Below are 26,144 nucleotides of genomic sequence, written 5' to 3'. Positions count from 1 at the left end.
CCACCCAGGCGCTGCTTCCCTTTGTCTTGCAGAATTTGACTATATTTGTGAACGCACTCTTCTGGATGGCTTTGGGATCAGCTTATCAAGTTATTTGAAAATCTCGTTGACATTTTGATTGGGATTAAATGGACTTTACAGATTGCCTGCGGAACGGTTTGTGTGTTTACTTGGTCGCCTCCAAGTGTGAACAGAGCGTTTTCTGATGGTCTGAGCTCGGGCTGCGTCCCACAGACAAACTTGGCAGTTTAAACACTGGCGCCCCGCATGTTTCTTCTCAGGCTATTCTCAGGGGCGCCGGGGGGTCGCGGTGACTGCATATATTTGCAGATACTTGCGGGTCGGGGGACACAGAAGCCTGCCACGGGTAACACACTTTGCACAAGCAGCTGTCAGGCAGCGGGGACTTCTGGGGGCACACACAGCACGGGACAGGGGGCGCATGGGGGCGTCCGGGCACCGTCAGGCGGAAGCCGGGGAGCCGGGGCGAATCGCGAGGCGGGCCTGCCTGTGCAGGGGAAGAAGCGGGCGCCCGGGCCCGGCGTCTCCACCCCCGACCCACGCCGCCAGGCGAGCCAACACTGCCGCACACACCTGCCCGGGCACCGCCCACCGCTCCGCGTTCGGTCCCAGGGGGCGCTCCCAACCAAAGCTCCGCCCATCGCTTTGACCCCGCCCACCGCCCCCTTCCCAGGCGGCTCTCCCCACCAAAGCCTCGCCCACCGGCCTGGACCCGCCCACCGCTCCCGGAGCCTTCTTTGGTGTCGCTCACCACCAAAACCCCGCCCACCACCTGCGGCCCCGCCCACAGCTCCGAGTCCGGTCCAAGGGGGCACTCACCACTCAAAGTTCCGCCCATCGCTCCCCGTCCCGTCCCAGGGGGCGGGCCCCCAAAGCCCCGCCCACCACTCAGGGCTCCTTCTGTAGCTCTGGGTTCCGGCCCTGGGGGCATTCACCACTCAAAGCCCCGCCGTTCGCCTTGGTCCCGCCCACCGCTCCCGGTCCCATTCCCGGAGGCTCTCGGCACCAAAGCCCCGCCCGCAGCCCCTGGCCCCGCCCACTGCTGACGCTCGCTCGCCGCCAGGGAGGCCTGCTGGTTAGTGGTTCTGAGGCCCGGTAGCGGCGTCCGGGTCCGCAGGTTGCGGGTTCGAGTCCTCGAGGCCCCGCCGCAGCCCCGGTGCCCGTCCCCGACGCGCGGGAGAGACCGTTGCGGGCGGCGCGACCGCGGCGTTCGCGGCGAATCTGCCGCTGCGAATCGGAGGGCTTGGCGGCGGCGGCGGCGGCGGCGGCCTCGCGAGAGTCGGGCGGGCCGACGCGCGGGCGGGCGGACCGGGGCCGGGGCCGGGGCCGGGAGCGGGCGACGAGCCCGCGCGAAAGCCGCCGGCATGACGGGCCGCGTGTGCCGCGGCTGCGGCGGCACGGACATCGAGCTTGACGCGGCGCGCGGCGACGCCGTGTGCACCGGCTGCGGCTCGGTGCTCGAGGACAACATCATCGTGTCCGAGGTGCAGTTCGTGGAGAACAGCGGCGGCGGCTCGTCGGCCGTGGGCCAGTTCGTGTCTCTGGACGGTGGGTCCGCGCGGGGTCCGGGGTCCGCGGGAGGGGGCCGGGGGACGCAGGGGGCGCGCGGGGACGCCGGGGGGCACGGGGGGGGGGACGCCGGGGATGGTGCCAGAGGACAACCGGGGGACGCGGGGGGCGCGCCAGGGGACACCGGGGGGGGGGGGCGCGGGTAGCCGGTGGGGTCCGGAGTACCGCCCCCTGTGAACTATGTGCCCGCAGTTTTTAAATAACGGAATTTAAAAGGGAGGAACACGATGACCGTGTCCGGTCCTGTCTCTCTAAGCGTCCGGTAACGCTGGCTTCATCTGGGTCCAGCGCTGTGACTGTCACCGCAGCTAGGTTCAGGGGTAAAGAAAAGTTGCACAGCTCCAAATCTTCCCCGCAGGCTCTCCCAGCCGCCCTGTCCCCGGCCCTGCCGCTAGTGGATGTGCTCTTGGTCCCCACCTTTGGGGACTGGCATCTTCCCCCAGCCTGGTGCCTGTGACTTCACCCAGGGTGTGGGGCTGAGGTCGGAGGACGGTGGTCACTTTGGGGTGGCGAGGAGCGGAGCTGCTGGAAACAGCGTGTGGCCCTTTCTGCGAACCTGTTTTCATTTCTCTGGGGCCGATGCCTCTGGTACAGAGCGAGCTGTGCTAAGGACTATCTTTTAAAATTCAGCGTTTGATTGTTCACTGCTGGGATGTAGTAATACGGGTTTTTGTCGTTGGCCTGCTTCCTGTGACTTTGCTAAACTTAGCTGTGAGTTCTGGGAGTTCTCGACATCTCTTGGCATTTTGTATTCAGACCGTCCCGTTGTTTGTAAACAGGGGCTGTTTATTTCTTCCTTTTATTTCTCTTTCTTGCCTTATAGCCGGACTCAGGGAAGGGCTCAGCGTTCCCCACTCAGTGTTGACGTTTAGCTGCAGGCTTGGGTAGATGTCTCTTAGTAAAGTTGGGGAGGCCCTCTTTCTGCTCCTGGTTTGTTGAGAGTTTTCATCACGAGTGGCTGTTGGAATTCGTCCAGTGCTTTTCTCTCATCACCTTACATCCTCGCGGTTTTCTTCTGAATCAGCGTGGCCGTGGCCGTGGCCGCGTTTCGAATGCCGCACCTGCCTTGCTGGGGCAGACTTACCTAGCTCGGCTATGCTGAGGGGTTAGGTCTGCTGATACTTTGTTGAGAGTCTGTACGTGGAATGTGGAATGTCGGTGCATAGATTTCCTGCAGTGTCTCATCTTCTGGAACAGGTTGGAGAATGTCCCCTTCTCTTACGTTCTTCAGAAGAGACCGTGTAGAACCGTTGTTATTTCTTCCAGGAACGTTTGGTGGAATTCACCAGTGTAGCCCTCTGGGCCTAAAAGGCTTTTTGTTTTTGTTTTTCCCTCAGAAGGTTTTTAACTTCAGATGCAGTATCTTTCATCGTCGTAGGTTGTAGTCATGTTTTAGGTTAAGTCCTTCCCCGTGGGTGAGTGTGTAGTTCTGAGGATTCGGTCCCCCCTCGATCAAAGTTGTTCAGTTGATGCGTTCAGAACAGTTGGCACCAGTCCCTCCTCGTCCTTCTGATGTCTGCAGGGTCTCTGGTGATGTCCCTGATTTCTTTCTCCCTTTGTCTCCCCTGCCGGAATTTTATCACTTTAATTGAGCTTTTCAAAGACGTGGCTCTGGGCCTCACTGACTCCTGTGTCCTGCTCTCTCCCCATCACCTCTGGTGCAGCGCGCACGTCTTTGTGTTCTGGGGCAACTTCCGGGGCTGCCGGGGCACGGGCTCCCCAGCACTGCTGTCGTTTTGTCACACATTGTCAGGCGCTGCCTCCCGTCACTGGAAAGAGAGGAACGAGACGGTAGTGAGAACGCATGGTGGCAGGAGCTGACCCTTAGGGTTCTCCACGGGAAGGCACTGTGCTGACGAGGGCACCCGCGCACCTGATGACGGCGCCTGCCCTCCGTGCAGACGGGGAACAGGCTGCGGAGGCGCTGCACACCCCGCCGGTCCCGGACGTGAGAGGTGTGCTCTCACCCGTGTGCGGCGAAGTTGGTGGCACAGCCTCGTGAGCACGGGCTCAGAGCCCGGTGCTGTCGGAAGGCATGCCGTAAAGGGGGTGCAAAGATACTTCCCCAGGCCAGGGCTGGCTCTGTCCTGTGGGTCTGTTCCCTGCAGGAGCCCGTCCAGGAGAGGGGAGGGGCATCGGTAGCCCCTCTGCCGCCCGGCCCCCTCCCTTCCCCCTCAGGGCAGAGGTGGCTGGGCCGTTGACTGGGGTTACTCCCAGTCCCCTGGCCGCTGAGCGAGTGCCCGCTGGCTCTTCTCGGGTCTTCCTGCACTCCCCCCTCGCCCTGAAAGCTGACCTTGCCCTCTGAGCTGCCCTCACTGGGTCCCACGGTCAACTTTCCCGAGCATTCATTCTTAGTGTTTGAGAACCGAGCGTGGTCAGTTAGGGGTGTACTACCTGGGACTGTGTCAAGTAGACACCGGGGCCGGGTGGCCAGAGGCCCTGCCACTGTGGGCTCCTGGCCGCCCAGGGGTCTTTCCCAGTGGGCGCCCATTGTGCGCCGGGCCTGGACTCTAGAGCTCCAGTCACCCTGATTCCCTGGATCCCAGACCAGCAAAGCGTGAGGCCAGCGTCCGGGGGTGGCAGCGTGAGTGGTACTAGGGACATCCGGGCCGAGTCCTTCAGCTGCCGGGCACAGGCGACAGGGAGGCGACCGGCTGGCAGAAGGGGTGGGTACCTGGGGGGGACTGCGGGCGGTTCAGTGTGGCCAGAGTGGCTGGGGTCTTAGCGAGGCCCTGAGGAAGGGTCCTGCTGCTCTCCCGGGAGGGGCTCGCCTCCAGCATGTCCGGAACCGCGGGGGCAGAGCCCGAAGGATCGACTCTGAGTGTCCTGTGCCGCGTGTCCACCCGAGGGCCTCCAAGCCCCAGCTCCTTCCCTGGGGCGCCCTCGGCTCCCGCCAGCCTCCCCCTGGGGTTGTCAGAGCCCTCCAGAGGGCTCCGCACCAGGCAACCCGTGGCTGCTGCTTCCTTGGGGCCCCTCCCTCCCTCCCAGGGAGGCGGGGGGTGGGGGGGCCTTCCCACAGCTTCCATAAAATCACAGCTTCTCCCGGCTGCAGACCGCGTCTTTCAAGCAGGGTGTTTGTAAGTGCTACTGTCGTCACCGTCCAGAGTCGTGATGCGCTTCGCACACATTTGGGGTGGATGAACCCCCAGTCGTGTTTGCACCCCTGGCCCTGGATGGGGAGGGCCGTCTGCCCTAAGGAGGGGGGGGGGGACCTGCACCCACCTGCCTAGTGCACCCTGCCCATAGGTGGCTCTCCCGGGACAGCCCACCGGTGTCCTGGGCCGCTGAGCACCGGGTGCTGTCCTGGCCGAGCTCTGGTCCCAGAGGCGGAAGGTCCTGCATCTGCTTTGTCCTGTGGCCCCTCAAAGCCCCGTGGAGCTCCTGGCCAAAGTGCCGCTTCGCAGGAAACGCTGGCCGGGCTGTCCTAGAGGCCCATGGAGAGAGAGGACTCTTCTTGTTAAGATGTCGCTTGCAGCCTTTTTCGTTCTCTACGCTCCGTGCTGTGTGGTTTCCCTACGGAGCAAGCTCTTTGGGAGCCGCGCCGGCTTGAGCGCAGTCTCGGCCGTGGCCTGCGCCCAGCTGTTTATCCCACCCTGGGTCTGTGTCCAGGCTGCATCCCGGGACTCCCTGCGGTCCTGTTGAGGGCCTGCTGGCGGCCCCAGAGGAGCATGTGTCCATGTGGGGGCTCCGGCCGCTCCCAGGGCCTCTCTTGAGAAGAAGGTAGACACCCCTCCCTTAAAATTAAGTTAATAGAAAGCGATGGAAGTTTTTGCTTACGAGTGTTGATGGGGCTTGTGGGTGAGACGGGGGACAGACAGATCTGTACGAGCGTCTCTCTGGGGTGCTGAGGCCTCTCGGTCGTGCCGGGGCCCCGCCTCATCACTGCCTTTCTCTCCCTGGTGTTACTGGCTTGGTCCCTGACGCCCAGCCTGGGGGGCTCATGGTGCGCCCGTCTCCAGGGTCGGACCGCGGTGCCCTCCTGCTCCCGCTGCCACAGGCGGCATCAGGCGCCCCACCGCTGTCCACGAGGGGGCGGTCTTGGCCTGGCCCTACCTTCCACCAGCTGGTTCCAGCGTGGATTTTTGCCACAGGAGCTTGTTAGAGAAAAGGTCCGATGTGGAACAAGTAGACGGAATAGTGTCGCATCGTGCAGGCTGAGAACGGCGTGTGTCAGCAGTGGTGACCGGAGGTAACACTCCAGCTGGTTTCAAACTTCGGGGGAGCCTTAGGCTCATGGTTTTAGGGGGCCGAGGTTTGCTAAATAAGCACTTTTTGTACGACCCACGGGTGCATTCCAGACTCTGTCTCTCATAACCAGACCCTAGTGGGTGGTGTTTGCTGAGTACGAGAATCAGTTTGCCTCAGTTTGGCAAGCAGGCTCGGACACCCCCATCCCGCCCTGCTGCGGAGAACTGGGTCTGCGGAGGGGACCGGATCCCCGCGTCTCCTGGAAGCACACGAGGAGCACGGCCGGTGTGCGTGCGAGGGTGCACCAGTGTACGTGTGCGTCTGTGTGAGCAGGAGTCAGGAGACCGGCCCCAGAGGTGCCCTGGCCCCGGACAGGGGGACTGGGTCCTCAGGGAGAGGCAGGGCAGGGTGGCACAGACACAGGAAGTGCAGTGAGGGGGTGGGGAGTCCCGGACAGTGCAGGGGAGAGTAAGGGAGGAGGGGGAGGAGGGGGAGGAGGGGGCACGTGGGCGGGTGACCTCTGGTGGCTTTGCGAGATTTCCAGGAATAAGGAGATGCGTTTAACGCTCGACCGGAACGAAGCCCCTGCTCTTCGTAGGCACAGCCTCCCTGAGTGACCCGCCCCGGCCGCCTTCTGTCTGTGTCTAAGCAGGGGGTGTTGGCCCCCAGGGTCCTTGTTCCCAGAAGGTGGGGCTTTACAGCATTTCGTCACCCTTTTCCTCATGCAGTAGCCCCATCATTTATTGAAAGTACACATCCATCTTAATTAAAACAGCATGGCGATATTTCTGTTTTTCTAAAATAGAAGTTGGGGGTGCCGGAAACAGAGGCCACGATGTGGGTGTCCTGGTCAGGTGCTGTGAGTGACTGGGCCTTCCCCCGTGGTTCTTGTACGTTAAAGATTGCACAGGTGAAGAACCTAGAGTTGTAAAAAGCACCACCACCAAAACGGGAAGGGAGCAGACGCGGGGCCCTGACCTTGGTCCAGGGAGCCTGTGATGGGCTCTGGAGCCGAGAGGCGGCGCGCGGCCGATTTGGGGAGCCCTTTGCGGCTGGTGCGGGTGGATGAAGCCCCTCTGGGCCCTGCAGCTCTCCAGCCCCCAGCATGCCCCGCTTGAGCCTCCCCAGCCCCGTGAGGACACACAGCCCGTCCCTCTCCCTCCCCATCCTCTGCGACCAGCCTCTCAAGGACGTGAAGTCTGTGGCCGTCTGTCAAGGCGGCCGTAGGAACCAACGGTCCCGGTGACAGCAAAACCGTCTGCAGGTGGTGAGCGACCCTGTCCTGGGCCCTGCTCTCCTGGGGAAGGTCCCCACCTGCCCCGCCCCCCAACCCCTCTGCTCCGCCGCTGTGGTGGGGAGTGCGGGTGCCCGGCCACCTGACAGCCGGCTCCCAGCTCCGCTCCGGCCAGCCCACCCGCCCGTGGCTCCGCAGCTGCTCAACAGAGCCCACTCGTTGTTCTTCTCAAAGTTTTCTTGGCCAGTCTTACTCCTTCTCACTGCCGGCTAAACTTTGGAACCACTTTGCTGAGATCCTTAAGGAATCTCACTCGTGTTGCTTCGGGCCCGGGTCGCCGTCACAGGTGTGCCGGAGGTCACGCTTACTCTGCTCTGCCTGTGTGGTGCCTGCCCGCGGGCGACCCGAGGTCCCTGCTGGCCCCAGGAGGGGGGCCACATGCTTCCCTGGGGGCCTGCTCCCAGACTTCAGGGATCTGGGTGCCCAGGTCCCTGCCACTTCTGAGTTTCCCTGTCGCTTCCCCTGTGTCTCGGTCCCTCCAGCACACCCTGTGTCATGTGGCTGAGCGTGGGAGATGTCCTCTAGCTGCAGAGGCCTCTAATCCTTTGGTGTCACACGCGTTGGCCTGCAGGATGGGCAGCATTTCCCTGCTTGTTCGTGGCTTCCTGAGCACTCCCTCTGTGGCAGCGGCAGCAGGGTTTCTAGGTCTAGCACACAATCCAGACCTCTGCCTGGCTGTTGTCACGGGGTGACAGGGCAGAAGTCCCAGCCCCAGTGTCTGCAGAGCAGAGAGTGCGGGACTTCCTGGGACATCTGAGCCTTGCTGGGAGATGCAGGGCAGGGTGCCCGCAGGCCTGGCTACGGCCACCTTCGGGGTGGGCTCTCTAGGCTGCCATTCTGGGGGTGGGCAGCACACAGGGGGCCAGAGGTGTGAGTGCCTCCTGTAGACCAGGTGGCTCAGAGGCTCTGGGCCGCATAGGGCGTGGCCCGGGACGTGGCCCGTACCCTCCGGAAGCCCACAGTCCTGTGGGGAGATGGACGCACTAGCCAGTGGTCACTGTGCAGGTGTAGCTCCTGTGAACGGGCTGGCCCAGAGTGCGCAGAGGGCCGAGGGGAGAGCTGTAGTTCGGAGGTGAGCTGTGCTCTCTCTGGCCGCCATGTGGCAGTGGTCTGGAACGTGCTTAGAGAGTGCCGGTGGCCGTGGTCCACCTGCCGCGGCTCCGGGTCGAGGCCGCAACCCCGTTGGCACGGCAGAGGGAGAGGCCCCGATCGTGGCTGCCTCGCGCTGTGAATGCTGGTCCCCCTGGATCCTGGCTCCAGAGACGCCCCATGCAGGGAAGGTCTGTCGGTGTGGATCTTTTTTGCCAGGTTTTGACTAATCAGGCTGGTTGTTTTTCTAGGTGCCGGCAAAACCCCGACCCTGGGCGGCGGCTTCCACGTGAACCTGGGGAAGGAGTCGAGAGCACAGACCCTGCAGAACGGTATTTCCTGTGGCGGGGGGGGGGGGGGGGGCTCTGGAGGAGGGCAGGTGTCGGGGGTGGATGGAGGTGGGGTGGAGGGCAAGAGCGGGCGGCCTGCGGTGGCCCCTGGCTAGCACCTTCAGCACCGTGCTGAATAGGAGTGTCTTTTTCCTGATTCCAGGGGAAAGTGTCCAGTCTCGCAGCGCTGAGGGTGCTTTGAGCTGAGGTCAGCTCAGGCAGGGACACGTTCTGCCAGCACTTCTCAGACATGTGCTTGAGGACACCCTCGGGAGTGATCGTGTGTCCCCTTGCTCTGTGGTCTTAAAGGCATACCTCAGAGACACTTCAGGGTCTGCTCCAGACCGCCACAATACAGTGAACATCACAACTCTTTGTAACGGGTTTCCCAGCGCACGTAGAAATTACATCTGCACATTATTCTAGTCTTGGTCTCAAGGATACACTAGCATTAGGTCTAAAAAGTCAGTGTTTATACCCCAATTTAAAAATACTCTGTTGCTAAAAAAGTGCTAACCGTCATCTGAGCTCTCAGTCAGTCATCTTTTTGCTGGTGGAGGGCCTGCCTCGATGGTACTGGCTGCTGACCGGGTAGGCGGTGGGTGGAGGCTGGGGAGGCCGTGGGGACTTCGGAAAACGAGACGACAATGAAGTCTGCCGCAGGGATGGACTCTCGGTCGTGAGCAACTTCTCTGCAGCCTGCGATGCTCTCTGATAGCATTTGACCCACAGTAGAACTTCTTTGAAAATGGGGGCCCAGCCTCTCAAACCCTGCAGCCGCGATATCCGCAAGTTGATGTGATCGTCTGCGTCCTCTGTTGTCGTGTCAACGATCTTCACGTCATCTCCGCCAGCAATGGATTCCGTGTCAAGAGTCCACGTTCTTTGCTCGCCTGTCAGAAGCAACGCCTCATCCTTTCTAGTTCGATCATGAGATTGTAGCGTCTCCAGGCCTCCTTTCCAGTTCTGGTTGTCTTGCTGTGCCCACCACGTCTGCAGTGACTTCCTCCCCTGGAGTTTGGAACCCCTCACGGTCACTCACGAGGGCTGGAATCAACTTCCTCCAGACCCCTGTTGGTATTCTGAGCCCTTCCCGTGAGCCGCATGAGCCATTAATGTTCTGGGTTTTTTAAATGTTTACTTAGAGAGTGTGAGTAGGGGAGGAGCAGAGAGACGGGGGGACAGAGGATCTGAAGCGGGCTCTGCGCTGACAGCAGTGAGTCCGACGTGGGGCTCGAACTCATGAACCACGAGATCATGACCTTGGCCGAAATCAGGCGCTCGACCAACTGAGCCACCCAGGTGCCCCAAACCATGAATATTTTTAATAGCATCCAGAGTGGTGAATACTTTCCAGAAGGTTTTCAATGTACTTTCCCCAGATCTGTCAAGAGGAATCACCGTCTATGGCAGTTACAGCCTTCCAACATGCATTTCTTTTTTTTTTTTTTTTAATTTTTTTTAATGTTTATTTATTTTTGAGAGAGAGAGATACAATGTGCAAGCAGGGGAGGGGCAGAGAGAGAGGGAGACACAGAATCCGAGGCAGGCTCCAGGCTCCGAGCTGTCGGCACAGAGCCCGACGCGGGGGTCGAACCCACGGACTGCGAGATCATGACCTGAGCCGAAGTCGGACACTTAACGGACCGAGCCACCCGGGCCCTGACATGCATTTCTTAAGTAACAAGACTCGAAAGTCGAAGCGCCTCCTCGATCCACGGGCTGCAGGACGGATGCTGTGCTATCAGTGATGGACACAACGTTGCTCTCTCTGTCCGTCTCCATCAGAGCTCTCGGGCGCCCGGGTGCTTTGTCCACGGGCAGTAACGTTTTGGAAGAAATCTTTTTCTGAGCAGCAGGTCTCCACAGCGGGCTTCAGATCTTCAATAAACCGTGTTGTGAACAGACGTGCTGCCGTCCGGGCTTCGTGTGCCGTCGATAGGGCGCGGGCGGAACACAGGGTAACTTCAAGGGCCCCAGGGTTTCCAGGACGCTACGCGAACCCTGGCCTCCGCTTCAAGTCCGCGGCTGCCTTGACCCCAGCAGGACGGTCAGCCTGTCCTCTGAAGCCCTGACGCCAGGCGTTGACCTTGCTTCCGAGCTGTGGAAGTCCTCGATGGCGTCCGCTCCCTAGAGAAGGCTGTTTCGTCTACACTGACGGTCTGTTGCTTAGCGGGGCCACCTTCGTTCACGATCCTCGCTCGGGCTCCGGACAGCTTGCCGCGGCTTCTGCATCGTCAGCGCTCGCGGCCTCACCTCGCGCTTGTGTGTTAGGACACGGCTTCTTTGCTTAAGCCTCCCGAACCCGCCTCTGCCAACCTCAGACGTTTCCGCTGCAGCCTTCTCCCCTCTCGGCCGTCAGAGAACGGAAGAGTCCGGGCCCTGCTCCGGATCAGGCTTCGGCTTCAGGGATCACCGTTGGGGCTGGTTTGAGCTTCTACGTAGACCACTCAAACTTTCTCCGCCTCGGCAGTGAGGCTGCCTCCCTTTCTTATCACACGTGTGCTCACTGGAGGGGAACTTCTAATTTCCTTCAAGAACCTTCCCGCTGCGCTCGCAGCTCGGCTCGCGGTTTGACGCAAGAGGCCAAGCTTTCGGCCCGTCTCGGCTTCCGACGTGCCCTCCTCGCTCAGTGGCCTCATTTCTAGCTTTGACGGTGAGAGACACACGACTCTTTTACCTGCACACTTAGAGGCCACCGTAGGGTTAGTAGTTGGCCTGATGTCAATACTGTTGTGTCTCAGGGGCCAGGGAAGCCCGAGCAGAGGGAGGGAGACGGGGGAGCGGCCGGTGGGGGGAGTGTCGGTGCGCACACGACGTTTATCAAGGCCGCCGTCTTACACGGGTGGGGTTCATGGAGGCCCGAAACGGTTACAACGGTAACATTGAAGATCGCCGGCCACAGATCACCGTAACAGATAAAACAATCGTGAAAAAGCTTGAAGTATCGGGAGAATCACCAAAATGTGACACAGAGACACCAAGTGAGCAGATGCTGCTGGAGACACGGCACAGTCTTGCCGGGGGCCTTCTGTTCGTAAACACCGCGTCTGCGAAGTGCCGACAAGGCGTGCCCATGCCCGTGCCGGGAGGGCAGTCTGCGCGGCGTGGGGGGGTCCCAGCTGCAGCCCGCCGTCTGCTGCGCCGCATCACACTCAAGGACCCATGTCCCCTGTGGGTGGGTGTGGCCAGCATCACACGTGCCACCGTCACCATCACCAGCCGCGGCGCCCGACCGCCAGGAGGGCAGTTCGTGGGCTTGGAATGATTGCGTCACAGGATGCTCTTACATTTCTTTCGTGCTTTTTTCTCCGATGCCATGGGTTTATTATTAGCATTGTTAGTTTTTATTAGAGGTCATACCGTGCGTAGGACCTGTCCCTTGACTCGGTCGGTGGCCACTTGTCCTGTGGTCGGGACAGCGCCAGGGGCTCCTTTCACAACGGAGGGTCAGGCCACCCCCTGGTGCTGGCCCAGCTCCGCCCCTTCACTGTGGCCGGTGCCGTCACGTGGTGGTGTTCTGTGTGCCGACTTCAAGGTGGACCCGAGTGAAGGGAGGCGGTCACACAGACTTGTGCTTGCAGCAAAATCGGAAACTAACAGGACAGAAATAATCCATCTTATTGAAGATAGTTACCCTTGGTTAAGTAAGAAATCAGCACAACTTGCAGAACCCTCAGAGCGGGGCCACAGTGAGGTCTGAGGCCAAGGCATCTGGGGGAGCGCTGGGCGGCCCTAGGGGCCGGGCCTTTCCTCGGGGCTCTTGCCTGCGGAAAGCAGCCTGCGCTGGGCGCCTGCACAGGGCCCGCCGACCCTCCGCCCACCTGGGCAGGCGTCCCCTCCCGCCACCGTCGGCATCCGGTCTTTACTCAGGCGGGGGCTGTGGGGGACAGGGAGGCCGGCGGGCCCAGCCCCCGGTTCCGCTGCTTTTGCTTGGCCCTTGGGGCCTGGCCGTGAGGCTGCACTGGGTTGACCTCCTGTCCTCGGAGATCTTTCTTTGCTCTCTGCCCTGGTGAGTTTATGGCAATTTTATTTCCTCCTGTCCTTTTCCGTAGCTCCTGGGGGAGGCGGAAAGGGCAGACCCCAGCAGGCTTTCCGGACATTGTCTGAGAGGTGCGGCCGGTACACTTCTGATGTGCTGGGGCTGCCCCCGCCTCGCGCTTCGTGGTCCGTATTTCACTTTCGAAATTCCCGTTACCGCTGCCTGCTGCTTCCCGCGTGGCTTATCTGTCTGCTCCTTCTCGTGTCCCTCACCTCCCCCGGCCCTGGTTTGGAAGTGCTGTGCTGACCCCTCCGTCCTGGTGCCCTGGGGCGTGTGCGACCGTCCCCCACCCAGCCGTGGGTCTGGGTGCAGTCTGGGCGTGTGGCTTCAGCCCCCACGGTGGTTGCCGATCCGTTGGCCCTGATGAGAAAACAGGAAAATTGGAAAATGGGCTGAGACGGCTCCCAGCAGCGCCCTGCTCGTTCTTTACGCTGACGTAGTTTGCCGGCTCCTGGCACCCCTCCTGGGTGGCCCTGGTGCCCACACCTTTCCAGGGTCCGTCTCTGGTTTTGTTGGGAACGCACCCAGGTTGTGCTTAGCAGGTTAGCCACCTCCTCTGGGCTGTGTTGGGGGGCTGAGCAGGACGCAGGGATGTGATGTCACCAGCATGGGAAGGTTGCTGCCACTCTGAGTTTTGATCTCTCTCGTCATCTCTCCTAACCGGCCCCTTGTGGGTTTTCCCTCCGTCTCTGGACTTCGGAGGCACCACCGGGCTGGAGCGTTTTTCATTGACTTGAGAGCCCTTTTATTTGGGAGCTGTTTCTATTCTACTCTTTTTGTGTCTGTTTTTCTTGGTGTAACATATGCATAGTCAGGTGCATAAAACGTACTGACCTTACGTGAACTGCTTTGTAAACTTACACAGATCAGACGTGCCTCACCGATCAAGGTAGAACATGCTTCTTTTTAAAAGAAAAGTTTTTTTTTTTTTAACGTTTATTTTTGAGAGAGAGAGAAGGAGCATGAGCAGGGGAGGGGCAGAGAGAGAGAGAGACAGAATCAGAAGCAGGCTCCAGGCTCCGAGCTGTCAGCACAGAGCCCGACACAGGGCTCGAACCCACAAATCATGAGATCACGACCTGAGCCGAAATCAAGAGTCGGACACTCAACCAGCTGAGCCACCCGAGCGCCCTGGACATACTTGAACCCCAGAAAGCTCCTTGCTGTCTGTTGGATTTATGTGTTTTTCTGCTGCAGATGATTGGGATCCTGGAAAATGCCCTTTCTTGTGCACATCAGTACTTTGTTTTGGGCTGTTGGGACTTCGCTGTATGAATACAGCACAGTTTGTTCACCCACTTTTCCTGTCGGTGGGTGTTTGGGGTTTCCTTTCTGGCTGCTGTACGTGAGCTGCCGGGCACCTCCTTGCACTCCGTCCTCTGGTCGACGCCCCTTGGGGGTGTGCTTGTGAGTGGGGTTTCTGGGGCCGCAGGCGTGCGCTCACGATCGGTAGATGCGCCGGAGGCTTTCCAGCATGGTTGTGCCGCGTCACCCTCCCGGCTGCAACCACGCGGGAGCACAGGGGCCGTGTCCGCACTCGGTGCCGCTGCTTTGCTGACTCCGGTCTTTCTGCTGGGTGTGTGCTTTCGTTTGCTGTGCCTGGTGAGTGGCTGCGTGGAACACCTTCGTGTGTGCTTTTTGGCCATTCAGAGATCCCTCTTTTGTGAGGTTTTTTAAAAAATCTGAGTTATCATTTTCTTACTGCTTTGTAGATGTTTTGATACGTTCTGCATTTGAGCCCTTGGTTGGAGGTGCACATTCTGAATCCTTTTCCCAGCTGGTGACTTGTGTTTTCACTTAAGTCTCAACATTGTTTCTGGATGAGTAGAAATTTCTTAATGAAGTCCCAACATGTTGCCTTTTTTACGGTTGGGGGTTTTGTGACTGAAGACATTCTTGTCTACCCTGAGATCTGCAGACACTCTCTTGTGTTTTCACCTAGAAGCTTTGTTGTTTTGTATTTCACAGGTAGGTTTGGGATTTCCCTCGGATCAATTTTGTATGTATGGTGTGAGGTAGGGGTTGAGGCTTACATTTTTCAATGTGGACGTATAATTGTCCCATTCGCCAATAAGACCGTCCTTTCCGAAACCAGGGTGCCGAACTGGTCCATTCGTCACAAGTCAAGTGACTGTGCAGGGATAAGTCCATTCGAAACTCCCGTGCTGGTGCCACACTGTCTTGACAGCCGTGGTGTCCTTGTAGAAGTCCCACAGTGTAGCTTTCCGGCACTGCCCCTCTTCAGGATGGTCTCAGCCCTTCTAGCTCCTTTGTGTGGCAGAGTAAATGTTAGAATCGGCTTGTCGGTTTCCACAGGAAAACTTGCCCAGACTGTGGTTGGGATTACCTGGACGCTGTAGATCAGTTACTCATGAAATCTGGTCATGCATAGCTGCTTCTTGGTTAACAGTCGCGTGATGTGTGATAGTCATTTGCTACTTCTCTCTTCCCCATCTGTACGCCATCGTTTGTTTCCAGGGCTTTGTTACCCATTATTGCCGTGTGGCCGCTCTCCCTGGGGTGATGTTGGGCAGAGTGGTGACCGTGCATGTTCCTGTCTGTCTCCTGACCTTGGTGTGATGGTGACCACCAGCTTGTTGTCAGGAAGAATCACGTTAGCATTTTGTCACATGCTCCTTTGCATTTGTTGCAATGATTGTATGTGTTTTCTATTTGTTTTGTTAACGTGATGAAGTACACTGAGTTTGTGAGGTTAAACGCACCTTGCCCCTCCGGCCAAGACCCTGCAGGATCGCGCTGCATTGTTCCTTGCTCTCTGCAAAGGCTCCTGTGTGACCTACCAGTGTCTTCTTAAGCATGTGGGAATGGGAAGTCCTCTGGGCCTTGACCTTTCTTTGTGAGAGGTTTTAATTATGCTTAAAGATTAAAGATGCATCTTCTTGATTGGGACTACTTTTCGTAGGGTTTTAGTGGGACCAGTTATCTTCCTGCTCTTTCTTGTCGGTTTTGGTAAGATGTCCATGGGGCGCCTGGGTGGCTCAGTCGGTTGAGCGTCCGACTTCGGCTCAGGTCACGATCTCGCGGTATGTGAGTTCGAGCCCCGCGTTGGGCTCTGTGCTGACGGCTCAGAGCCTGGAGCCCGTTTCGGATTCTGTGTCTCCCTCTCTCTCTGACCCTCCCCCGTTCATGCTCTGTCTCTCTCTGTCTCAAAAATAAATGTTAAAAAAACATTTAAAAAAAAAAAAAAGATGTCCTTCTCGACTTGTCTTCGAGTAACTCAGACTCAGACTGTCCTGAGACTCATTTGCAACACCCTCCCCCTGTGCCCCTGGGTCTCCTGATTTGGGAGGACGGCCTGTCTTCATTCCTGGCCTTGGTCATCTGGGCTTTCTCCCTTTTTTCTTAACTGCATTCATCTCTCCAGAGCCTCGGTGTGGGGTCATCTGTCCTGTTTGTGTGTCTCTTGCTTGATCGGAGCCTTCTCTCCATTGTCTCCTCCCTTTTACATCTTCTGTTCAGTCCCTTGTTCCTTTTTAGTTTTTTGACTTGGGAGCTGTGGCCACTGTTTCGGGCTTTTCTTTTTCTTTTTCTTTTTTGATATTTGTAATTACAGCTGTTCATTGCTGCAAGCTTTGCTCCATCTAGAACCCGCAAATTTAGAGACTGCTATTTCTCCTTTCTGTTCTTTTTTTTTTTTTTTTTTTTAGTTTTTTTTAATGTTTATTGGTTTTTTTGCAAGAGGCAGAGAGCAGGAGTGGGGGAGGCGGGGAGAAAGGGGGACAGAGGATCCGAAGCAGGCTCTGCACTGACAGCAGCGAGCTTGATGTGGGGCTTGAACTCACAAAATCTGAGATCATGACCTGAGCCAAAGGCAGATGCTTAACTGACTGAGCCACCCAGACATCCCATGAGGTTTATTTCTTTTTATTTTTAGAGAGAGAGAGAGAGAGCACAAGTACAAGCAGGGGAGGGGCAGAGAGAGAGGCTGAGAGAGAATTCCAAAGCAGGCTCCACACTGTCAGCACAGAGCCTGACGTGGGGCTCGAACTCACGAACCGTGAGATCATGACCTGAGCCGAAATCAAGAGTCAGATGCTTAGCTGACTGAGCCACCCAGGCGCCCCCTCTGGGTTTTTTTTTTTTTTTTTTTTTTAATTCTTTTTAAATGACCTCTGGTCTCCCAGCAGAGTTGCAGAGACAGCCCCGAGTGTGCCCGCATGGCTGCCCTAATTCGGACATCTTGCTTGGCCTGGCTGTGGGGCTGGCCCTTGTCCCTGGTCTCCTCCTCTGTGTGACCATTTCTCCCAGCTAGACGCACCTGGAGAGTGCTGGCCTGTTGTAGAAGCCGCCGGGGTTGGAGCTGGCTGTGGGTTTGGGGTGACTCTGCAGAGGCGGCCCCCCTGTCCTTGCCCCACGCCAGGTGTACCTGGCCTCCCGTGACTGGGCGCTGGCCATCGGGGCCCTGAGGCTGCCAGGTTCCTCCCTCTCCTGTCCTGTGCTCCGTAGAGATCAGTCCCGAGGGCCACGCAGCGCCTGGCAGGGCTGCAGGGAGATGACATCCCGCTGCCCCCGCAACACTTGCTGTCTGCTGGCCTCCTGCACCGCCCGCCGGGCCCCTCCCTCAGCTCTGTGCCTGCCGGACTGCTGTCCTCCTGGTGGGGTCCGTTGTCCTCGTGCCGCGTCCTTGTTCTTCCTGATGATCCCTCCCGCAGGAGTCCACCCCCTGTCTGGAGGGAGAGGCCTCTCGAGCCAGCTGCGAGCCCCCTCCCCACCCCGACCCCGCCGGCGGCCGCTCTTCCTCCACTCCCGAGCTCACTGTCGAGGTCTTTATCTGCGTCCACACGGCTCCCAGTTAATTTTGAGTTTGAAAAAAAGTTTAGTGATCGGTTTTTAATTTCCCAGGGCCGTGTCTTTTAATCTTTTAACTTTTGTAGGGAGCGTGTGCGCGTGCACGTGGGGAAGGGGCGGAGGGAGGGAGGGAGAATCCCAAGCAGGCTCCGTGCTGTCGGTGCTGAGCCTGACGAGGGGCTCGATCCCACAGCTCCGGGATCATGACCTGAGCCGAAATCGAGGGTCAGATGCTCAACTCTCTGCGCTCCACTGGGAGGACCGAGATCTTTGTAATATTGGAGGAGGCCGTGGGCTTCACAGGCCTTCTTCCGTTACCGGTCGGCTTGTGGAGCTTGGGGTTTCCTCTCCCTTTTGTTGCCGTTTTCCACAGAGGTCAGTGATCGCTTAGGGTCCGCTCTAGCCCACACACGCAAGTCTGAGGCTGAGCCCTTCGCCTCTGTGGCCGCGCAGGCCTCTGGCAGCCCCCGGCAGCCCGGATCCGGTCACAGGAGTCGGTGTGACCCCCGTCCCCGCGGCACCGGCCTGACCTTGGGGCCCGGCTGGCATCGTGGAAGTCCTCCTGGCCTTGGGGGTTGGGAGGTGGAGGCACCCTGTGGATGGAAGGTGTGCGGATTCTTGAGCCGTTCGGAGTCAGACCCTTCCTCCCGCACGTTCTCCGGGGCGCTGGCCCTGCCCCGGCCCTGCCCTGTGTTCGTGTTCCTGCCCTCCTGGCCGTTGGCGTGGGCCGGGAAGGATGCCGTCCCGCCCCCGGCTTGAATGGAAACGCGGGCCTTGTCTCACAAAACGCCAAAATTTTGAAGGCACCTGTGTGCTAGTGTGTTTCCTTTTTTAAAAAATTTTTATTTGGGGAGAGGGCGGAGAGAGAGAGAGAGACAGAGAAGGTGAGAGAGAGAATCCCGACAAGGGGCTTGATCCCGTGGCCCTGGGACCATGACCTGAGCCGAAGTCCGACGCTCACCTGACCGAGCCCCCCGGGCGCCCCAGGTGTGTTTACTTTTAGCATTCGTTTATTGGGAGGAAGCCTAAAGGGAAGAAGCTGTGGTTCGTTGATCAGGAATCGGTTGTACGCAAGTTTATGCTTACCGGCATCGTTGTGTCTTTGTGCTTGTGTCCCTGTGTCATGTGACTTCTCAGTCTGCCGTGGTGCTGGCTGACCTCGCATGAATTAAAAACTCATTGCGGGGGGGGCAGGGGGGGGCGGGGCGGGGTGAGTGGGGAGTGACTGCTAATGAGGACAGGGTTTCTTTTAGGATGATGAATTGTGAATATGCCAGAACCGTCGAATCATACTTCGGTGAGAAGATATTACAGTGTGTGAATTATGTGCAATGAAGCTGTGATAAGATAACGTATCACAGTAGTTCTGTGCCCCCAAGCCGGCAGGGAGTCCCCTCCTGCCCGCTCTGTTCTGAGAGCACACCCCCCCCACCCCCGCCAAGCCCCACAGAGCCGGCAGGTGGGGCCCCTGCTGCTCTGTGTTGTCCCAGCGGCTCTCCTCGCCTCCGGGCTTGCTGGGCTGAGCGCGAGCCTGCCGATGGGGGGTGGCGCTAGGCCCTTCTGTCCAGTCAGGGCCGTGGCCCTGGGGACAGTGGCCCTGATCCCGTGTCGGTTCAGCCGGAATGGAGGGCTCCAGGCAGGGCGGGGGTGTGCCACCGGGAGGGCGTGCTGACCGTCGGGTCCCCCTGCTGCCAGATCACATGCCGGATGCCAGCTTCTCGGGGCGCCGGCTCCCCGGGTGCCTGCCTGTGGCTGGCGGTCGCCGTCAGCAGCATGCCTAGGGTGGGCGGGCCGGACCGTGAGCCACACAGCCCTCGCCTTCCCCTTGCCAGACGGGGGGGGAGGGGGGGGGAAGGGGGGCGGTCAGCACTTAGCTGTTCGTGGGTGAAGCACAAGTCCCTGGCTTCTCTCCTTGGCCCAGCTCAGGGTGGCCTTTGCCAGAAGAGTGGGTCTGGGGAGCCAGCAGGTGTTAGGTGGAGTGGGGAGTCTGTGTGGCGGCCGGGGTGGGTGGACAGCCCGCCACACTGCAGCTCTTGCTGTGTCCCTGCCACGGGCTCCGGCCACACGGCCCGTGGTGACTTCTCCTGTGCCGGCACGGCACGTCTGCGTCCTCTCCCGTTGCTGCTGTAGCTCGTGGGATGTGCTCGTCCAGGAAGAGGGGTGTGTGTGGACTGTGTCCCAGACTGGCCGACGTCCCGGCCATCCCGTCACCTGGCAGCCCCCGGCCTCCCCGAATCTGCCTGCTGCTGCTCCCGCCCTTGCACGATGGCACACGGCAGGCCGGGGCAGCGACTGTTGGTGGACAGGCTGGCGGGGAGGCCAGCTGGCCCTGCTGGGGAGGCCGGGCAGGCACGAGCCAGCCTCCTGGCTGTCGGAGCAGGAGGCCAGTCCGGGGAAGTCAGCTGTGGGACAGGGGTGTTCCCGTGGGGGCCCACGGCCAGCAGGCAGTCTCGTCTGTCCCTGTCAGGAAGCTGTGTCTGTGTGGAGCATGTCCCAGGGAGCAGCCCCAGGCTGGCCAGCCCACAAGCCCTTTGCTGCCACCCTGAGCACAGGGGCCTCGGGAGGAGCAACTGCTCAGGCTGCAGAGCCTTGCTCTCCAGGCGCAGAGCGGTGACAGTCCTAGGGACTCTGGGAGAGTGGTGACAGTCCTAGGGACACTGGGAGAGCGGTGACAGTCCTAGGGACCCTGGGAGAGCGGTGACAGTCCTAGGGACACTGGGAGAGCGGTGACCATCCTAGGGACCCGGGAGAGAGGTGACAGTCCTAGGGACACTGGGAGAGCAGTGACAGTCCTAGGGACCCGGGAGAGAGGTGACAGTCCTAGGGACACTGGGAGAGCGGTGACAGTCCTAGGGACACTGGGACAGTGGTGACAGTCCTAGGGACCCTGGGAGAGCGGTGACAGTCCTAGGGACCCGGGAGAGCAGTGACAGTCCTAGGGACCCTGGGAGAGCGGTGACAGTCCTAGGGACCCGGGAGTGCGGTGACAGTCCTAGGGACCCTGGGAGAGCGGTGACAGTCCTAGGGACCCGGGAGAGCGGTGACAGTCCTAGGGACCCTGGGAGAGCGGTGACAGTCCTAGGGACCCAGGAGAGAGGTGACAGTCCTAGGGACCCGGGAGTGCGGTGACAGTCCTAGGGACCCTGGGAGAGCGGTGACAGTCCTAGGGACCCTGGGAGAGCGGTGACAGTCCTAGGGACCTGGGAGTGCGGTGACAGTCCTAGGAACCCTGGGAGAGCGGTGACAGTCCTAGGAACCCTGGGAGAGCGGTGACAGTCCTAGGGACCCTGGGAGAGCGGTGACAGTCCTAGGGACCCTGGGAGAGCGGTGACAGTCCTAGGGACCCTGGGAGTGCGGTGACAGCCCTAGGGACCCTGGGAGAGCAGTGACAGCCCTAGGGACCCTGGGACAGTGGTGACAATCCTAGGGACCCGGGAGTGCGGTCACAGCCCTAGGGACCCTGGGAGAGCGGTGACAGCCCTAGGGACCCGGGAGAGTGGTGAACAGTCCTAGGGACCCTGGGACAGTGGTGACAGTCCTGGGGACCCGGGAGAGCGGTGACAGTCCTAGGGACACTGGGAGAGCGGTGACAGTCCTAGGGACACTGGGAGAGAGGTGACAGTCCTAGGGACCTTGGGAGAGCGGTGACAGTCCTAGGGACCTTGGGAGAGTGGTGACAGTCCTAGGGACCCGGGAGTGCGGTGACAGTCCTAGGGACACTGGGAGAGCGGTGACAGCCCTAGGGACCCGGGAGAGAGGTGACAGTCCTAGGGACCCGGGAGAGTGGTGAACAGTCCTAGGGACCCTGGGACAGTGGTGACAATCCTAGGGGCCCGGGAGTGCGGTGACAGCCCTAGGGACCCTGGGAGAGCGGTGACAGCCCTACGGACCCTGGGAGAGCGGTGACAGCCCTAGGGACCCGGGAGAGTGGTGAACAGTCCTAGGGACCCTGGGACAGTGGTGACAGTCCTAGGGACCCGGGAGAGTGGTGACAGTCCTAGGGACCCGGGAGTGCGGTGACAGTCCTAGGGACACTGGGAGAGCGGTGACAGCCCTAGGGACCCGGGAGAGAGGTGACAGTCCTAGGGACCCGGGAGAGTGGTGAACAGTCCTAGGGACCCTGGGACAGTGGTGACAATCCTAGGCGCCCGGGAGTGCGGTGACAGCCCTAGGGACCCTGGGAGAGCAGTGACAGCCCTACGGACCCTGGGAGAACGGTGACAGCCCTAGGGACCCGGGAGAGTGGTGAACAGTCCTAGGGACCCTGGGACAGTGGTGACAGTCCTGGGGACCCGGGAGAGCGGTGACAGTCCTAGGGACACTGGGAGAGCGGTGACAGTCCTAGGGACACTGGGAGAGAGGTGACAGTCCTAGGGACCTTGGGAGAGCGGTGACAGTCCTAGGGACCTTGGGAGAGTGGTGACAGTCCTAGGGACCTGGGAGAGAGGTGACAGTCCTAGGGACCCGGGAGAGTGGTGAACAGTCCTAGGGACCCTGGGACAGTGGTGACAGTCCTAGGGACCCGGGAGAGTGGTGACAGTCCTAGGGACCCGGGAGTGCGGTGACAGTCCTAGGGACACTGGGAGAGCGGTGACAGCCCTAGGGACCCGGGAGAGAGGTGACAGTCCTAGGGACCCGGGAGAGTGGTGAACAGTCCTAGGGACCCTGGGACAGTGGTGACAATCCTAGGGGCCCGGGAGTGCGGTGACAGCCCTAGGGACCCTGGGAGAGCGGTGACAGCCCTACGGACCCTGGGAGAGCGGTGACAGCCCTAGGGACCCGGGAGAGCGGTGACAGCCCTAGGGACCCGGGAGAGTGGTGAACAGTCCTAGGGACCCTGGGACAGTGGTGACAGTCCTGGGGACCCGGGAGAGCGGTGACAGTCCTAGGGACACTGGGAGAGCGGTGACAGTCCTAGGGACCTTGGGAGAGCGGTGACAGTCCTAGGGACCTTGGGAGAGCGGTGACAGCCCTAGGGACCCGGGAGAGCGGTGACAGCCCTAGGGACCCGGGAGAGAGGTGACAGCCCTAGGGACCCGGGAGAGTGGTGAACAGTCCTAGGGACCCGGGAGAGAGGTGACAGTCCTGGGGACCCGGGAGAGCGGTGACAGTCCTAGGGACACTGGGAGAGCGGTGACAGTCCTAGGGACACTGGGAGAGAGGTGACAGTCCTAGGGACCTTGGGAGAGCGGTGACAGTCCTAGGGACCTTGGGAGAGTGGTGACAGTCCTAGGGACCCGGGAGAGAGGTGACAGTCCTAGGGACCCGGGAGAGTGGTGAACAGTCCTAGGGACCCTGGGACAGTGGTGACAGTCCTAGGGACCCGGGAGAGTGGTGACAGTCCTAGGGACCCGGGAGTGCGGTGACAGTCCTAGGGACACTGGGAGAGCGGTGACAGCCCTAGGGACCCGGGAGAGAGGTGACAGTCCTAGGGACCCGGGAGAGTGGTGAACAGTCCTAGGGACCCTGGGACAGTGGTGACAATCCTAGGCGCCCGGGAGTGCGGTGACAGCCCTAGGGACCCTGGGAGAGCAGTGACAGCCCTACGGACCCTGGGAGAGCGGTGACAGCCCTAGGGACCCGGGAGAGTGGTGAACAGTCCTAGGGACCCTGGGACAGCGGTGACAGTCCTGGGGACCCGGGAGAGCGGTGACAGTCCTAGGGACACTGGGAGAGCGGTGACAGTCCTAGGGACACTGGGAGAGAGGTGACAGTCCTAGGGACCTTGGGAGAGCGGTGACAGTCCTAGGGACCTTGGGAGAGTGGTGACAGTCCTAGGGACCTGGGAGAGAGGTGACAGTTCTAGGGACCCGGGAGAGTGGTGAACAGTCCTAGGGACCCTGGGACAGTGGTGACAGTCCTAGGGACCCGGGAGAGTGGTGACAGTCCTAGGGACCCGGGAGTGCGGTGACAGTCCTAGGGACACTGGGAGAGCGGTGACAGCCCTAGGGACCCGGGAGAGAGGTGACAGTCCTAGGGACCCGGGAGAGTGGTGAACAGTCCTAGGGACCCTGGGACAGTGGTGACAATCCTAGGGGCCCGGGAGTGCGGTGACAGCCCTAGGGACCCTGGGAGAGCGGTGACAGCCCTACGGACCCTGGGAGAGCGGTGACAGCCCTAGGGACCCGGGAGAGCGGTGACAGCCCTAGGGACCCGGGAGAGTGGTGAACAGTCCTAGGGACCCTGGGACAGTGGTGACAGTCCTGGGGACCCGGGAGAGCGGTGACAGTCCTAGGGACACTGGGAGAGCGGTGACAGTCCTAGGGACACTGGGAGAGCGGTGACAGTCCTAGGGACCTTGGGAGAGCGGTGACAGTCCTAGGGACCTTGGGAGAGTGGTGACAGTCCTAGGGACCTGGGAGAGAGGTGACAGTTCTAGGGACCCGGGAGAGTGGTGAACAGTCCTAGGGACCCTGGGACAGTGGTGACAGTCCTAGGGACCCGGGAGAGTGGTGACAGTCCTAGGGACCCGGGAGTGCGGTGACAGTCCTAGGGACACTGGGAGAGCGGTGATAGCCCTAGGGACCCGGGAGAGAGGTGACAGTCCTAGGGACCCGGGAGAGTGGTGAACAGTCCTAGGGACCCTGGGACAGTGGTGACAATCCTAGGGGCCCGGGAGTGCGGTGACAGCCCTAGGGACCCTGGGAGAGCGGTGACAGCCCTAGGGACCCGGGAGAGCGGTGACAGCCCTAGGGACCCGGGAGAGTGGTGAACAGTCCTAGGGACCCTGGGACAGTGGTGACAGTCCTGGGGACCCGGGAGAGCGGTGACAGTCCTAGGGACACTGGGAGAGCGGTGACAGTCCTAGGGACACTGGGAGAGAGGTGACAGTCCTAGGGACCCGGGAGAGTGGTGAACAGTCCTAGGGACCCTGGGAGCGCGGTGACAGCCCTAGGGACCCGGGAGTGCGGTGACAGCCCTAGGGACCCTGGGGACTTCACACCCGCGCCCACATGTAAAGCTTGGAACCCGCAAAAAGCGAACTTAAAAACGTGGCAGGGAAAGGGTCGGTCTGTCCTGACCTTGGGAATCCGTGGTAACGTCTCTGTTGTACCCTAGGGAGGCGTCAGATCCATCACCTGGGGAACCAGCTGCAGCTGAACCAGCACTGCCTGGACACAGCCTTCAACTTCTTCAAGATGGCCGTGAGCAAGCACCTGACCCGCGGCCGGAAAATGGCCCACGTGATCGCGGCCTGCCTCTACCTGGTGTGCCGGACGGAAGGCACCCCGCGTATCCTTTGGTTTGGGGGCCTCTCGGAGGAACCCCGTCTCGGCGCTCTCTGGGTTGGCCTCCCTCCGTTGGGCTCAGCGGTTGCAGTTTCCCGGCGCATTTCGTGGAGGCACCCTAGTGGGTGAGCGCAGGCCTTCCTGGATCGAGGTGGCCTTCCGCCACTTGGGAGGGTAGGCGCCCGGCCCGTTGGCCCCCGGGGAGGACAGAGCGCACTCCGCCGTCAGGCCGGCGATCCGCCCCCTCGGGGAGGACGGCGGCGTGTTCTGTTACTGCACTGAGACCGACCCTGCAGACGCTCCTGCGTGCCCGGAACTCAGTGCGTCGCACGCCCTGGAAAGCCCTCCCGGGGCCGCTCGCCCCCACCCTGGCTGTCCGCCCTCCCTGCCTGCCTGTGTGTCTTTTCCACCATCACTCGGCTCCCTCGGCCCGTCCTGCGTGGGACCCCCGCTCCTGGTCCCGTGTCCTTGTTTTGAGATAGCACGTCCCCCAGCGGCTTCCTGCAGGTGGTCTCCCTTCTGCCTGTCCTCTCGGGGACGGCCCGGCGGGCTGCGGGTTGCACGTCGGTCTATGGAATGTGGACGGTGGTGCCCACCGCGCTCGGGCGCCCTGACCCTTGGCCCCGTGCGTGAGGCCGGTGTGCGGTCCCCTGGAGGGCTTAGCACCTCCTCATTGTTCTCTCTGAGCCGCGGACCCGGAGCCCCTGCCGCTCGCGGTTCCTTCCTTGGCGTCACCCTCGTTCCGGGGGTGGCCCACCGCCTGCTTTCCGGCGTTCTCTTCCTTCGTTCCCGCTCACTTACCTTCCGCTTTCCCACCGGGCTCCTCTCGTGGCACGTGTGTCCCCACTGGATTCCTGTCCGTCACAGCTGCCCTCACGGGCGGGGGGCCCCAGCCACGGCTCCCGTGAAGCAAGCATGGGCTGCTGGAAGGGTCGTGGCGTGCGTGGCTGGGCCTGTTGGCCGCCGTTCCGATCGGGCAACCCTCAGCACCGGAGTCTTTCACTGAAACGTCCTAAGGTCTTGGAAGGTTCTCATTCCAGCATACCACGTCGAAAGCACACGCATGCTCTGAGCGGGCACGGGTCTCGGGTTCCCAGCACAGCGCCCCGGCAGAAGATGGTGTAGGCGCCTCGCCTGCGTCCTACCCTGGCCCCCGTGCACCGAGCAGCGAGAGGCCCGGCCAGCCTAGCTCTGAGGAGGGCGGCACAGGGGAGGCGCGTGGAGCTCCAGTCGGGCTGGCTCTGCGTCTCCGGGAGTACGGAGCGCGGGGAGCAGGGCGAGGGTGTGCAGGCCAGGCTCCGGGATCCGTCCCTCCCCCACCGCCCCCACCTCCGGTCCCCGCCCCAGTCTGGCGAGCAGAGAGAGGCATCCTCAGAGGTGCTGGCCCGTGACCCCCAACGGGAGAGGCCACAGGGTCAGGGGGGCGGGTGGGAGGGCCGGTGGGGGGCGGGGGCGGGGGCGGGCCGGGGTAGAGCCAGGAGAGCCTGGGGGGCGGGGGAGGGCAGAGCCGGGGGGGGGGGGGGGACAGAGGCAGGAGAGCAGGGTGGGGGGCGGACTGGGGCAGAGCCGGGACC

General features: G+C 60.9%; 1 protein-coding gene across 3 annotated transcripts in view; it reads left to right on the top strand.

Annotated features, from left to right (window-relative positions):
- Positions 1 to 1,042: 1,042 nt before the first annotated feature.
- BRF1 (BRF1 general transcription factor IIIB subunit) overlaps positions 1,043 to 26,144 on the top strand; it is a 60,540-nt gene continuing 35,438 nt past the window's right edge. For 2 of the 3 annotated variants that reach the window (XR_013555943.2, XM_078447759.2), the window contains exons 1-3: positions 1,043 to 1,569; positions 8,413 to 8,493; positions 24,401 to 24,574. Coding sequence is in view for 1 of the 3 variants with exons in the window: in XM_078447759.2 (XP_078303885.1) it covers positions 1,386 to 1,569; positions 8,413 to 8,493; positions 24,401 to 24,574 (439 nt within the window). In the remaining 2 variants the exon portion in view is untranslated. Of the gene's footprint in view, positions 1,570 to 8,412; positions 8,494 to 24,400; positions 24,575 to 26,144 lie in introns of those variants that run through there. The other variant, XM_078447761.2, reaches the window with a different exon arrangement.

This window comes from Panthera onca, chromosome B3, assembly GCF_046562875.1.
Source record: "Panthera onca isolate mPanOnc1 chromosome B3, mPanOnc1 haplotype 2, whole genome shotgun sequence".
In the NCBI taxonomy this organism is placed as follows: Eukaryota; Metazoa; Chordata; class Mammalia; order Carnivora; family Felidae; genus Panthera; species Panthera onca.
Note: the sequence above shows the minus strand (reverse complement) of the source record. Positions and strands in the feature narration are given on the sequence as shown.